The 16,201-nt window shown below is 41.8% G+C and overlaps 1 protein-coding gene across 1 annotated transcript in view; it reads right to left on the reverse strand.

Moving 5' to 3' along the window:
- FMN2 (formin 2) overlaps positions 1–16,201 on the reverse strand; it is a 302,966-nt gene that overhangs the window by 58,639 nt on the left and 228,126 nt on the right. Inside the window, exon 14 of the mRNA XM_075862445.1 lies at positions 8,199–8,291. Within this exon, the coding sequence (XP_075718560.1) occupies positions 8,199–8,291 (93 nt within the window). The remainder of the gene's footprint in view (positions 1–8,198; positions 8,292–16,201) is intronic.

Genomic DNA, 16,201 nt, shown 5'->3' on the forward strand with positions numbered 1-16,201 from the left:
CACCGAACATAATGCAGGGTATGCAGTATTGGGGATTGGAAGCAGATGGCTCTGATTCCGTAATGCAGCTCGGTCACTAATCCGTGACCGGAGCCATCTGCTTCCGGCATAAACATATGGTGCCTGGAGGCAGCCGGAGCAGCTGATCGGTGCGGGGTCCAGGTATTGGACCCCCACCGATCAAATACTGATGACTTATCCTGGGAATAGGTCATCAGTTCTCCATTCATGGACAGTACGTCTTTTTGCGGGGGGGGGGGGGTGATGATTGGGGCGCGCTGAGCGCACTCCATATGCTGCGGGTGCCGGCTGTGTTTTACAGCCGACACCCAGGACTAACAGCCAGGAGCAGCGATCGCACTGTTCCTGGCTGTTTAACCCCTCAAATTCTGCGGTAAATCACGACCGCAGCATCTGAGGCGTTGAAAAGAGGGGGGCGGCTTCCTCCGACAGCTCATCGCCCCCTCGCAATGAGATAGGGCGGTGACTATGGTTGTTATGGCAGTCCAGGGGCCTAATGAAGGCCCCCAGGGCTGCCTTCACTCTACCTCTGTTAAGCCCTGCCTGTGGCAGGGCTTAACAGATGCCTGTAAAAATGACGATATACTGCAATACATTAGTACTGCGGTATATTGTACCAGCACTCTAATGATCGGTGGTTCAAGTCCCCTAGGGGGATTAATAAAATGTGTAAAAAGAAGTAAAATAAAGTTTTTAGTAGTGCAAAAAAAATGAAAATTTAAAAAAAACCTTTTCCCATTTTTCCTCTAAAAGGAATGTAAAAAAAAAAAAGTTAACAAAATTGGTATTACTGCATCCGTAAGAATCTGAACTATTACAATATAGTATTATTTAGCGCGCATGGTGAACGCCGTAAAAAATAAAAATTGTAAACCGCCCAAATCGCTGTTTTTTTGGTCAACTTAGCTCTCCAAAAATGTTTTATAAAATTTGATCAAAAAGTCATATGTACCAACAAATGCTAATAAAAACTACAGCTCACCCTGCAAAAAATAAGCCCTCACACCGCTCAATGCACGGAAAAATAAAAAAGTAGTAAAATATAAGTTGTTGTTTTTTTTTTCAGCTTCCGAGTACATTATATGGTACTTTAAATGCTACCAATAGAAACTACAACTCCTCCCGCAAAATATAAGCCCTCACACCACTCTATTGACAGAAAAATAAAGACGTTATGGCTCTTGGAAGACGGGAAGTGAAAAACGAAAATCAAAAAATGGCTGTGTCCTTAAGGGGTTAAGGCCCTTTTACACAGACGCAAAATAAATGTCTGTGTGTAGAAAGTGCTGAGTGGCATTCTGACAATGTGAGAGGTGTCTACTTAGAAAAAAAATGTATAAGTATGGGGATTGAATAGGATTTTTTCATTTTGTAATTTAGGTTTTATTTTTACATTTCAAAAGTGTGAAAATTATCCTGCTACTAGAGATGCAAAAAGTCCCAAAAACCCTGGCAACGGAAAGGTTTGAGGGTATATTCACATGCTGAGTCAAAAATGTCTGAAAATACGGAGCTGTTTTTCGCAGCGTTTTTTACGGTAGTTTTTGGCGCTGTTTTCAATAGAGTCTATGAAAAACAGCTCCAAAAACGTCCCAAGAAGTGACCTGCCCTTCTTTTTTATGGCCGTTTTTTTACACGGCTGTTTTTTAAAACGGCCGCGTTAAAATAACGGCCCATCGGAACAAAATTGCAATCAATGGGCAGATGTTTGGAGGCGTTCTGCTCCCGATTTTTTGGAAGTTTTTCTGGCGTTTACGGCCCAAAAAACGGCAGAAAATAGGCCGTGCAAACATACCCTGAGGGGTTGTCTCTCAATGACAAACTCTGTCTATATTCCATATAAGGTAATATGAATGTCATAGAGGGGAGACATTTGAAAGGGCAGCATGTTATGCCTAGATAATAGCTGATTTCTGGGGGTTAGAGAATCTGGACCCACGGAACTCAGCCCATCTCCTTTATCTTTAATCCTTTCCCGCAAAATCACGTACAGTTGATCACAGTTACGTGATGGGCACTAGTGTGTTAGCGCATTCCCACGTAACTGTACATGATGGTGATGAAGCTGCCTCAGTAGCTGAGCCAGCGCCACCACCGCCGGGTGTCATTTGTATATTACAGCTGACACCGCGCTGTAACGGCCAGGACCAGAGCTAGCCTCCGATCCGGCCGATTAACCCCTTAGATGCAGTGATCAAAAGTGATCGCTGCATCTAGGTGGTTTCTAGCCTGTTGGCACCCTTGAGACGTAGTCTCGGAGATGCCGATGGTTGCTATGGCAATCGGAGGCCTAACAATGGCCTCTAGTCTGCCAAGTCCCAAGCCTTTTAGCCCCCGCCTGGAGGCGGGGCCTAAAAGGCTTGCTATCAGGGCCAAGAAAATGGCGCAGGCTAAGCAGCTGAGCCTGCGCCATTAGCCGTGGGTGCCAGCCAATTAACCCCTTAGATGCAACGATCAAAAGCGATCGCTGCATCTAGGTCGTTAGATCCCACCTGATGGTTGCTAATGGCAATGATCGGCACCCGCAGGCATCCTAGCACGGAAACCTATTAGGCCCCACCGGGAGGCGAAACCTAATAGGCTTACTGTCAATGAATAGCTGACAGATCTAATACACTGCACTATGTAGGTAGTGCAGTGTATTAGAATAGCGATCAGGGCTTCATACCTTCAAGTTCCATAGTGGGACAAAAAAAAAAGTTAATAAAAATGTAAAAAAGTCACAAAATAAAAGTTTCAAGTTAAAAAACAATAACCGCCTTTTTTCCCATAATAAGTATTTTATTATAGGAAAAAACTGAAAACATTTAAAAAAGTACACATATTTGGTATCAACGCGTCCTTAGCGACCTGCACTATAAAAATATCATGCTATTTTACCCGCAAGGTGAACACCGTGAAAAAAATAAAATAATGATGTTAATGATCTAAAAGTTGCATGTACCATAAAATTATACCATTAAAAACTACCACCCATCCCGCTCTAAAAGCCAAATGGCGCTCCTTCCATTTTCAGCTCTGCGATGTGACCATACAGCAGTTTGGGGCCACACATAGGGTATTGCCGTACTCGGGAGAAATTGGGTAACAAATTGTGTGGTGTTTTTTCTCCTATCACCCCTTGTGAAAATAAAAAATTTGGCGCAAAAACGACATATATTTTGAAAAAATTTAGTTTTTCATTTTCACGGGGGTAAGGAAACAGACAAGTGAGCCCTAATCTACCCGCCACTCAGTCCCTGCCTACTTGCAATGACCCGCCCTAGGCGACGGGGTACAACTGGGTGACGGACCCTACGCTCAATAAGTGCACGACAGACAAACAGACAAGGTTACACAGAAGCAAGGGAAAAGGGGCAGTTGCCCACGGCAACACCGTGAGCAACAAAAGTGGTGAACGAGCCGAGTCAAACCAGGAGTGTACGAGGTACCAAACGCAGAGCAGGAGAGTAGTCAGTAAGCCAGGGTCAATATGAAGCAGGGTCAAATGGTACAAGAAGCTGCAGCAGGGCCAGGAAACAAAGCGAGAAGAATCACAAGCAAGGAGGAACAGGAAAGGCAGGTATAAATAGACAGAGGGCGAGAGCTATCTCCGTCTGGCCAGGCTGTGATAGGCTCTCCCACTCCTAAGCCTGCCATCCTGAGTGGTGGAAGATGGAGTCAGTCTCACAGACATAGAAGCAGGTGCAGACTGATTACCTATGGGCGTGGATACAGAAGCTGTGCCTGGCAGATCCTTAACACACGGCCTAATAAAATCTATGAAACACCTGTGGGATCAAAATGGTGCCCAAAAAACAATCAAGCAAAATCTGTATGCCAAGTAGCACACCTGCCATTCTGAGCCCTGCGGTTTCTCCAAACAACAGTTTATTACCACATATGGGGCTTTGCCGTACTCGGGAGAAATTGCTTTACAAGTGATGGGGTGCTTTTTCTCTTTTATTCCTTGTGATAATAAAAAAAAAAAAATGAAACATTTTAGTGGAAAAAATTTAGTTTTTCATTTTTCACTGCCTAAATCCAATAAATTCAGCAAAAAAAAAAAGTGGGATCAAAATGCTCACTATACCGCTAGATAAATTCCTTGAGGGGTGTAGTTTCCCAAATGGGGTCACTTTTGGGTGGTTTCCACAGTTTTGGCTCCTCAGGGGCTTTGCAAATGTGACATGGCGCCGCAAACCATTCCAGCAAAACTTGAGCTCCAAAAGTCAAATGGTGCTCCTTCCCTACTAAGCCCTGTCATGTGTCCTAACAGCAGTTTATTACCACATATGGAGTATTGGTGTGCTCAGAAGAGTTTGCTTTACAAATGTTGGGGTGCTTTTTCTCCTTTATCTATTATGAAAAATCTGAGCTAAAACGACATTTTATTCGAAAAAATTTAGATTTTCCATTTCACGGCCTAATTCCAATAAATGTTGCAAAAAAACCTGTGGGGTCAAAATGCTAACTATACACCTAGAAATATTCCTTGAGGGGTGTAGTTTCCAAAATGAGGTCACTTTTGGGGGGTTTCCATTGTTTTGGTCCATCAAGGGCGTTGCAAACACGACATGGCACTGAAAACCATTCTAACAAAATCTCCACTCCAAAATCCAAATGGCTCTACTTCCATTCTGAGCCCTGCCGTGGGTCCAAACAGCACTTTATTATCATATATGGGGTATTGCCGTAATCGGGAGAAACTGCTTTACAAATGTTCAGAAAAGAAGTAGATTTTCATTTCTACAGACTAATTCCAATAAGTATAGCAAAAAACCTGTGGGGTCAAAATGCTAACTACACCCCAAGATAAATTTATTGAGGGGTGTTGTATCCAAAATCGGGTCACTTTTGGGGGTTTCCACTGTCTTGGCACAACAGGATCTCTTCAAACCGGAAATGGTGCCTAAAATATATTCCAAAAAAAAGGAGGCCCCAAAATCCACTAGGTGCTACTTTGCTTCGGAGGCCTGTGTTTCAGTTCATTAGGACACTAGGACCACATGTGGGATATTTCTAAAAATTGCAGAATCTGGGCAATAAATATTGAGTTGCGGTTCTCTGCTAAAACCTTCTGTCTTACTGAAAAAATGTATTACAAATGAATTTTGGCAAAAAAAATGGTTAATTTCACCTCTACTTTGCTTTAATTCCTGTGAAACGCCTAATTGCTGCTAAAGTTCTAAGCCTTGTAAAGTCCTAGAAAATAAAAGGACTTTTAAAAAACGATGCCAACGTAAAGTAGACATATGGGAAATGTTAACTAGTAACTATTTTGTATGATATTACTATCTGTCTTACAAGCAATTACATTTAAATTCAGAAAAATGCTAATTTTTGAATTTTTTTTCTGAATTATTGTGTTTCTCATAAAAAAAATACAGAATTTTTCGACCAAATTTTACCACTAATATGGAGTATAATCTATCACGGGAAAACAATCTCAGGATCACTTGGATACATAAAAGCATTCCAAAGTTATTACCACATACAGTGAGACATGTCAGATGTGAAAAAAATTGGATGTGTCCTTAAGGCCAAAACAGGCTGTGTCCTTAAGGGGTTAAGTGTAATTTACAATTGATCAGACAAAATCTTTAATTCATAATTATGAAGCCTTCCTGAAGATTTTTCCCATCTTTATTAAAAAATAACAGATGTGGGAAATTCAATTACCTTGCTTTATGTGTATATTTTGCAGATAAAAATAATCAGTTCTGATATTACAATTTTAAATTAAAACCTTGATAAATTGCTTCACAATTAAACACAAGTATTGTATTGAGAAAAAAAGATTTCCAATCATCACCTTGGAGTACTTTATAGAGCACCTTGGTAACACAAATTTACTGACAGTGATAGCAGAGATGATTTCCTTACTAACACCATAAGGCCTCATTTACACGAACGTATTATACGCGCGTGCGACGCGCGTGCTTTGCACGCATGTCGTACGCACCTATATTAGTCAATGGGGCAGTTTAGACGATGCGTGAAATGCGCTCAGCGCGTGTGCGCAGAAAAAAACTCACGACATGTTCTATAATCGTGCGTTTTTCGCGCACTCACGCACCCATTGAAGTCAATGGGTGCGTGAAAACCACGCATGCCGCACGGAAGCACTTCCGTGCGAACTGCGTGATTCGCGCAAGAGCTGTCAAACTCCTGAATGTAAACAGAAAAGCACCACGTGCTTTTCTGTTTACAAACATCCAAACGGAGTGTCAAATTCGAGATGAGCGCACCGAACTTCACCGGGTTCGGCCAAACTCGTTTTGACCGAAACCGGTAAAAAATGTTCGGGTACGCGACGTCAGGAGACAGTCACTGTCCACGGTGCTGAAAGCGTTAAACTGGTTCAGCACCATGGACAGTGACTTCCGCTCCGAAAATCCATGAACCTGTAAAAAAAAAAAAGACGTTCTGACTTACCGATAACTCCGGTCCGACCTCCCGGGATGACAGTTAAGTCCAAGTGACAGCTGCAGCCAATCACAGGCCAAGCACAGGCTGCAGCCAATCACAGGCTGCAGCGGTCTCATGGACTGCGGCGTCATCCTGGGAGGTGGGGCCGGATGACAAGAGAGGGACGCGTCACCAAGGCAACGGCCGGGAGCCCGGACTGGGGGAAGCAGGAAGTTCTTGGTAAGTATGAAAGTCTTTTTTTATTCACAGGTTGGTGTATATTGTGTTCGGCATTCACTGTCGAGGGTGCTGAAAGAGTTACTGCCGATCAGTTAGCTCTTTCAGCACCTTGGACAGTGACGGGCGTCGACTAGCCTCATCTCTATGATGGCGGCTGCGCGAAAATCGCGCAGCCGCGCATCATACACGGATGACACACGGAGCTGCCAAGTGCCTTTTGCGCGCGCAAAACGCAGCGTTTTTTGCGCGCGCAAAACGCACACGCTCGTGTAAATGAGGCCTAAGACAGACATATACTATATGCCACATACCAAGGCGAAGCCTGAGGGCACGTTCAGACGTGGCAGAATTTTTTCCGCTGCAAATGGTGCAGATTTGGGGCAATTACGCAATGAATCTGCACCAACATTTGTATATTTGACAGGTAATTCAGACGTTGCGGACTTGCCACAGATTTCAGTTTTTGCATTGCAAAGGCTGAAATACGCAGAGAAATTCCGCTTCTTCTCCGCAACTTCTGAACTAACTTTCCTAAAAATGTATAGAAACAAATGTAAAAAACGGCCGCTGGAGAATTCCACTGCGGACTGTTCGCAGCGGAATTCCACAGCAATTCCGCCACGTGTGAATGAGCCCTAACAGGCCTGTGTTCAGTGATTAGCTGACAGCTCTAATACACTGCACTATGTAGGTAGTGCAGTGTATTAGAATAGCAATCAGGGCTTCATGCCTTCAAGTTCCATAGTGGGACAAAAAAAAAGTAAAAAAAAGTTAATAAAAAGGTTGTCAAAAGTTTCAAGTTAAAAAAACAATGACCGCCTTTTTTCCCATAATAAGTCTTTTATTATAAGAAAAAACTGAAAACATTAAAAAAATACACATATTTGGTATCACCATGTCCGTAACAACCCGAACTATAAAAATAACACGTTATAAATTAAATAATGATAATAATGATCTAAAAGTTGCATGTACCCCAAAATTATACCATTAAAAACTGCAACCCATCCCGCAAAAAAACAAGACCTCCCACAGCTTTTTTGATGGAAAAATAAAAAAGTCTCTCAGAATATGGTGACACAAAAAATTTATTATTTGTAACAAAAGTGATTTTATTGTGCAGACGCTGCACAATAAGTATGATACCAAATAGGTGTACATTTTTTTTTTTTTTATGTTTTCTCTTTTTCCCTATAATAAAATACTTTTTATGGGAAAAGAGGCAGTAGTTTTTTTTAACTTGAAACTTTTATTTTGTTACTTTTTGACAACATTTTTATTAACTTTTTTATTTACTTTTTTTTTGTCCCACTATGGAACTTGAAGGCATGAAGCCCTGATCACTTTTCTAATACACTGCACTACCTACATGGTATAGGATATATATTTCAAAACCTTTACCTGATTATCAATACATTCATTCTTTTATTGTGTAATCTCATCTTTGCTTTATGTATGTTAGGATCTTAAGTATGCATTGGTCCTTTTTAAATATTTCAAATAATTTTCACCAACATTATTTCAATTACTGCATAATAATATCTTACCTTTGCTTAGGAAGTCCTCTATATTGTCTTTGAAAGGTTGCAAATGATCTTCTAAACACTTCTGATATACTTTTGATGCTTCTGTCTCACATGCTGAAAAGAAAACAAAAATATTATTTTTAAATTTAAAATAAATATCTTGAAATATTTAAGACTGCTTTCACGTTTTTGTTTTTAGACTAATGTTTTTTTCTCTCAAACCAAATGTAAACCATACACAAATAAATGTAATTTGATCTTCATGTGTGCAATCTATTCAGATTTGTTATAAACCAAGAACAATCCCAATGAATGTATCGGCAGGTTGTTTTAGCTAAGAATCAATGAAACCAAATGGTTCAAAACACCTTCTGTATTTGGTGAGTTGGGCCTCATATATAAAAATCACTGTTAATTAGATGAAAAAGATTTTTTTTTTATCCTCACATTATCTTCACTATATTATTGAACAGCAAAAAGCAACTTTGTAAAAGGTAAATGAAAATTGTGTAACTATTAGGGCTTGTCCACACGTAACGGAATTACTGCGTATTTTCCGTCCAGAATTGAGGATGGAACATACACAGCAAAATACAGTAGCAGCAAAGTGGGTGAGAATTTAAAAATCTCATCCACACGCTGCATAAAATTTCAGTCCTGAAATTCACCTGCGGTGCGTATTGCGTACCGCAGCATGTCAATTCCTGATTCGGAAAGTGGACTAAATTGCCGCGTTTTTCAGAGGAGATCTCACAATCTCACAGACTTGAAAAAAATGCAGCAAAATACGCACCATTTTCTGCAGTAAAAAAACACAGGACATGGTATGGTTTTTTCCGCAGCGGAATGTCTGCTATTTTTAGCGGAATTGCTGCAGAAATTTTCTGCAGCAATTCCGTTACATATGGATAAGCCCTTACTACTGCTACTACGTATATAATATAGTCACAAGATGCGCGCAAGCTGTACACTTATGTGCACAAGAACAAAACCAAATCCATGTCTCATGCTACCTATTGCATCGCCTGACTTGAGTTAAGCCATTATAGCTTCTTTCACGTTTAACATTTTTGTATCCAGTGGTAATATATAAAACACAATGTGAAAAAAAAAATCCCCATGAACTTAATAATGAAAAAAATGTAAATCCAATTACATAAAACTCAATCAAATCGCATTTATTCATGAACTGATCGCACTTGGATTCCATACCAATAGAAGCTAATGTTTTCTTTCTTAATAAATAATAAAGAACTAGATACTTTACTTATGACTAGTGAAAAAACAATACTATTTTCATTTGATGTGAAAGTACGATTAACAATTAATTATTATTATTTTTAGTCTGATTGGTTGCTATGCTCTGTCACTGTGGGCAGTCAACACACGTGTCAGGGTTAGGGCTTGTCCACACACAACGGAATTGTTGCAGAAAATTTCTGCAGCAATTCCATTGAAAGTCAGAGACTTTCCGTTGCGGAAAAAACCCACCATTTCCTGCGGTTTTTACGGCAGAAAATGGTGTGAAAAATAGTTGCGTTTTTCACAATGTTAGGAGATGGAGACATCTCCTTTGAAAAACGCAGCAATTCTAGACACTTTCCGCAGCAGGAATTGAGATGCTGCGGTCCGGAAAATACACACCCCAAGTCAATTTCTACTCAGTATTTTTACTGTATTCTGCTGCGTGTTTTCCGGCCGAAATTCCGGACGGAAAAAACGTGCCAATTCCGCAGCGTGTGGACAAGCCCTCAGGGTATGTTCACACGGCTTAGCAAAATACGTCTGAAATTACGGAGCTCATTTCAGAGAAAACAGCCTCTGAATTTCAGGTGTTTTTGAAGCTGAAAATGAAATTTGGAGCTTCATTTGAGGCTTCTTTTCAGGCGTTTTTCGAGGCGTTTTTCATAGTGTTCAATGGAAAATAAGCTCAAGAAGTGACATGCTACTTCTTTTTATGGAGGGTCTTTTTTTTGGAACAGAGGCGTAAAAAGACGCCCCGTATGAACTAAATGCTGTTTTTCCCAATGATTTCAATGGGCAGATGCTTGTAGGCGTATTAGGGGCTTTTTTTCAGGCATAATTCGAGGTGTAAAACGCCCGAATTAAGCCTGAAACCACTGTATGTGAACATACCCTTAGGGTATGTGCACACACACTAACTACGTCCGTAATTGACGGACGTATTTCGGCCGCAAGTCCCGGACCGAACACAGTGCAGGGAGCCGGGCTCCTAGCATCATACTTATGTACGACGCTAGGAGTCCCTGCCTTGCTGCAGGACAACTGTCCCGTACTGTAATCATGATTATACTACGGGACAGTTGTCCTGCAGCAAGGCAGGGACTCCTAGCGTCGTACATAAGTATGATGCTAGGAGCCCGGCTCCTTGCACTGTGTTCGGTCCGGGACTTGCGGCCGAAATACGTCCGTCAATTACGGACGTAATTAGTGTGTGTGCACATACCCTTACTCCTGCATCTTATATTACTTTATATGTGTGAATAATTTTTTCTTTAAAACATTTTTGGGATCAGCAATTACAGTGTTTTGTTTGTATTATCACATTGGCGAACTCTGTATTAACTGCACTATATATATATATATATATATATATATATATATATATTTTCTTACTATTTTTATAACTGTTTTTCGTATTATATTTAGTTAGATATGAATACTTTCTATTTTTTATATACCTATTTAGGTATTAATGTATCCGTTTTTGATATACATATACAGTGTATATGTATGTATGTATATATATATATATATATATATATATATATATATATATATATATATACACAGTGAAGGAAATAAGTATTTGATCCCTTGCTGATTTTGTAAGTTTGCCCACTGTCAAAGTCATGAACAGTCTAGAATTTTTTGGCTAGGTTAATTTTACCAGTGAGAGATAGATTATATAAAAAAAAATAAAAAAATCACATAGTCAAAATTATATATATTTATTTGAGTTTAACCTGATTTCAACCTGTCTGTACTTTCTTTGCCGCGTTTTTTCTGGCGTATTTCGGCCGTGGTCATTGATGTCAAAGGGAGGTCAGAGACGGAAATGCGGGTAGAAAGAGCATGACGCTCGCGGGAAAAAAAACGCCACCGCCTCCCATTGAAATCAATGGGAGGCAATTTCGGACGGTTTTTGGTGCTGCTTCCGACGCGGTTTCTGCTTTAAAGACAGTGCCAAAAAACTCAGGATGAACTAGCCCTTAATGTTTTGTACTGGCGTTTAAGCACAATTTCCAGTTTTCAGTGCTGACTTCTACTCATATCCAATACATTTAGATGACAAGCACGCTCTGACAAATGTGATGAGACCAGAACTTTGTGTGCATGTGGTGGCTCACAACATGATAAGGTTTGTCCAGCTGGTTCTTAATCTGTATTTATATAATTACTCATAATTGGAGGGATTTGTTAATATGTCTGCTCAGGTGATCCACCAACCACCCAAGACTAAACCGTTGGGGAAATACGCTTCGGGTGTGGTCGGTGAATGCAGGACATGCAGGATTCTTCTTGCTCTTTGCAATTTTGAATTGTTTATATTGATTTTTTTTTTAACTGCAGAGTTCCAAACCTACTCTGGCGTTAACATCCACACAAAAACTGTGTGCCGGGAACTTCATGGCATGGCCGAGCAGCTGCATGCAAACCTAACATCACCAAGCACAATAGCAAGAATCAGATGGAGTGGTGTAAAGCATGCCAACACTGGGCACTGGAGCAGTGGAAACGTGATCTGTGGAGTGACAAATCAACTTCTGTTTCTGGCATTCTGATGGTCGAGTCTGGGTTTGGTGATTCCTAGGAGAACGTTACCTGACTGCATTGTGCCAACTGTACAGTTTGATGGGGGGGATAATGCTATGGGGTCGTTTTTTTGGGGGTTGGCCTAGGCCCCTTAGTTCTAGTGAAGTGAAATCTTAAACGCGTTTTCCAAGTTATTTAAAAAATTGGCCTGATCGTTCCAGTGCCGCCGCTCTTTTCCTTCCTGCCGCTGTGTTTTGACATAGCTGTAGCAATGACAAGCCCGTATACCCACGTGATCGCTGCAGTCAGGCACTGGCCTCAGCATTCGTGTGCCGTATACCCACTGAGACCAGTGATTGTCTACAGCGATCACGTGGGTATACGGGCATATACAGTGAAGGAAATAAGTATTTGATCCCTTGCTGATTTTGTAAGTTTGCCCACTGTCAAAGACATGAACAGTCTAGAATTTTTAGGCTAGGTTAATTTTACCAGTGAGAGATAGATTATATAAAAAAAAAAAAAAAAAAAAGAAAATCACATAGTCAAAATTATATATATTTATTTGCATTGTGCACAGAGAAATAAGTATTTGATCCCTTTGGCAAACAAGACTTAATACTTGGTGGCAAAACCCTTGTTGGCAAGCACAGCAGTCAGAAGTTTTTTGTAGTTGATGATGAGGTTTGCACACATGTTAGATGGAATTTTGGCCCACTCCTCTTTGCAGATCATCTGTAAATCATTAAGATTTCGAGGCTGTCGCTTGGCAACTCGGATCTTCAGCTCCCTCCATAAGTTTTCGATGGGATTAAGGTCTGGAGACTGGCTAGGCCACTCCATGACCTTAATGTGCTTCTTTTTGAGCCAATCCTTTGTTGCCTTGGATGTATGTTTCGGGTCATTGTCATGCTGGAAAACCCAGCCACGAGCCTTTTTTAATGTCCTGGTGGAGGGAAGGAGGTTGTCACTCAGGATTTGACGGTACATGGCTCCATCCATTCTCCCATTGATGCGGTGAAGTATTCCTGTGCCCTTAGCAGAGAAACACCCCCAAAACATAATGTTTCCACCTCCATGCTTGACAGTGGGGACGGTGTTCTTTGGGTCATGGGCAGCATTTCTCTTCCTCCAAACACGGCGAGTTGAGTTAATGCCAAAGAGCTCAATTTTAGTCTCATCTGACCACAGCACCTTCTCCCAATCACTCTCAGAATCATCCAGATGTTCATTTGCAAACTTCAGACTGGCCTGTACATGTGCCTTCTTGAGCAGGGGGACCTTGCGGGCACTTCAGGATTTTAATCCATTACGGCGTAATGTGTTACCAATGGGTTTCTTGGTGACTGTGGTCCCAGCTGCCTTGAGATCATTAACATGTTCCCCCCCCCCCCCCTGTAGTTTTTGGCTGAGCTCTCACCTTCCTCAGGATCAAGGATACCCCACGAGGTGAGATTTTGCATGGAGCCCCAGATCGATGTCGATTGACAGTCATTTTGTATGTCTTCCATTTTCTTACTATTGCACCAACAGTTGTCTCCTTCTCACCCAGCGTCTTACTTATGGTTTTGTAGCCCATTCCAGCCTTGTGCAGGTCTATGATCTTGTCCCTGACATCCTTAGAAAGCTCTTTGGTCTTGCCCATGTTATAGAGGTTAGAGTCAGACTGATTAATTGAGTCTGTGGACAGGAGTCTTTTATACAGGTGACCATTTAAGACAGCTGTCTTTAATGCAGGCACCAAGTTGATTTGGAGTATGTAACTGGTCTGGAGGAGGCAGAACTTTTAATGGTTGGTAGGGGATCAAATACTTATTTCTCTGTGCACAATGCAAATAAATATATATAATTTTGACTATGTGATTTTTTTTTATTTTTTTTTTATATATAATCTATCTCTCACTGGTAAAATTAACCTAGCCTAAAAATTCTAGACTGTTCATGTCTTTGACAGTGGGCAAACTTACAAAATCAGCAAGGGATCAAATACTTATTTCCTTCACTGTGTATATATATATATATATATATATATATATATATATGTATATATATACACACAGGGAATTAGGAAAGTCTTCAGACTATTTCACATTTTGTTATGTTGAGGCCTTGTGCTAAAATAAAAAATAATTCAAGTTTTTCACCATCATTCTGCATTCAATACCCAATAATGACAAAATGAATACAGAATATTTGTAATCTTTGCTAATCTATTTAAAAGTAAAAACTAAAAGATTGCATTGATATAAGTATTCAGACCCTTTACTCAGTACTTAGTTGAAGCACCTTTGGCAGCGATAACAAGTGCAGTCTTCTTGGGTATGATGCAACAAGGTTTGCACCTGGATTTGGGGGTTTTCCACCATTCTTCTCTGCAGATCCTCTCAAGCTCTTTCAGGTTGGATGGGGACCGTTGGTGGACAGCCATTTTCAGGTATTTCCAGAGATGTTCGATTGGGTTTAAGTCAGGGTTCTGGCTGGGGCACTCAAGGACATTGACTGAGTTGTCCCTAAGACTCATGTGTTGTCTTGGCTGTTGTTAGGAAAACGCCTGATCCCTTAAGATCATCATGACTACTGTTCTAGCTTCTGGGTGGTACTGATTTTACCTTGAGCCGATGTCTTTTCTCTGTCCTTCTGGATATCAGGTGTAGGGTTAGTATTTATATCTGGCTTCGTCCACCTGTTCTTTGCTTGTAAATTTCCTGTCTGCATGTGTTTTGATCAATCTACTTACCTACACCCTTTACCTGTGACTTCTGGACTTCTTGGAAATTGACCTCGGCATGTATTTGGATAACCCTTTGTTTACCGGTTTTGACTATCTTCTCCCGGCTGATTCTGACCTCTGCTTTACTTGATAACCACTTTCTTATTGTTTTGGACATTCTGGCTGTCTGGTTACTGTTCAGGTTTGCCTGCATTGCGCCTCTTATCCAACACTGAACTCTGCTAAGACAAACTGGGTTCTATGCAGGAAAAACCATCCAGCCTTTTAGCTAGATTAAATAAAAGTTATATCTTAGTTTATTTCCACACATTTATTTGATAGCTGGGAAAGCTGAGTATTTTGTGTGCTCCTGCACAGTTGTCCTTTTTTGAATGTCTATTGCCCGCCAGCTATCAGGGTCATTTCGTAGTCCTTGCACTACCTACAAGGGGGCTGTGGGCAGTGTGGCACTACCAACAAGGGGGCTGTGTGGCACTACCAACCAGGGGCTGTGGGCTGTGGGGCACAACCAACCAGGGGGCTGTGGGGCACTACCAACCAATTGGCTGTGTGGCACTCCCTACCAGGGGGCTGTGGACTGTGTGGCACTCCCTACCAGGGGTCTTTGCGGCACTCCCTACCAGGGGGCTGTGCTGCACTCCCTACCAGGGGGCTGTGCGGCACTCCCTAGCAGGGGGCTGTCCGGCACTCCCTAGCAGGGGGCTGTCCGGCACTCCCTACCAGGGGGCTGTGCGGCACTTCCTACCAGGGGGCTGTGTGGCACTCCCTACAGGGGGCTGTGTGGCACTCCCTACAGGGGGCTGTGTGGCACTCCCTACAGGGGGCTGTGTGGCGCTTTCTACAAGGGTGCTGTGTGGCTCTATCTACAAGGGGGCTGTCTGGCGCTACCTACAAGAGGGCTGTCTGGCGCTACCCACAAGGGGGCTGTGTGGTGCTACCTACAAGGGGCTGTGTGGTGCTACCCAAAAGGGCGCTGTGTGGCACTACCCACAAGGGGCTGTGTGGCGCTACCTACAAGGGGCTTTGTGGCGCTACCTACAAGGGGCTGTATGGCGCTACTTACAGGGGGAATCTGTGAGTGGTGGGCTTATGGTCATTTTACTGTGAGTGGTGGGCTGATGGTCATTTTACTGTGAGTGGGGGGCTGATGGTTATTTTAGGAGGCAGAAAATACCTGCGGCGCTCGTTTGGAGCTTTTTTTTTCCTGCGTCATTCGGCTTAAGAAAAAACACAAAAAAAAGATCAAATAACGCTGTCAGTTGCTGAAGGAATTTTGAGGCAGATTTTTATTGCCTTACAAAAAACGTGTGTTAACAGACCCTTCGAGTGCAGTGCTTGTTCTTAGCCGTTTTCTGTCTTTCTCAAAACTATTTTTGGTAGGGGGGTCCTGAGGAAATTTTATTTTTCCAGTGCTGCCTCGAGTCCGAAAAGGTTGGGAAACTCTGTACTAGGCTACAGGTTCCCGTCATGGAGCAGCTCAGTTCGTCATGGGAACGGGGCCTAGGTGAGTACAATT

The sequence above is a fragment of the Rhinoderma darwinii genome, chromosome 4, assembly GCF_050947455.1.
Source record: "Rhinoderma darwinii isolate aRhiDar2 chromosome 4, aRhiDar2.hap1, whole genome shotgun sequence".
Classification (NCBI taxonomy): Eukaryota; Metazoa; Chordata; class Amphibia; order Anura; family Rhinodermatidae; genus Rhinoderma; species Rhinoderma darwinii.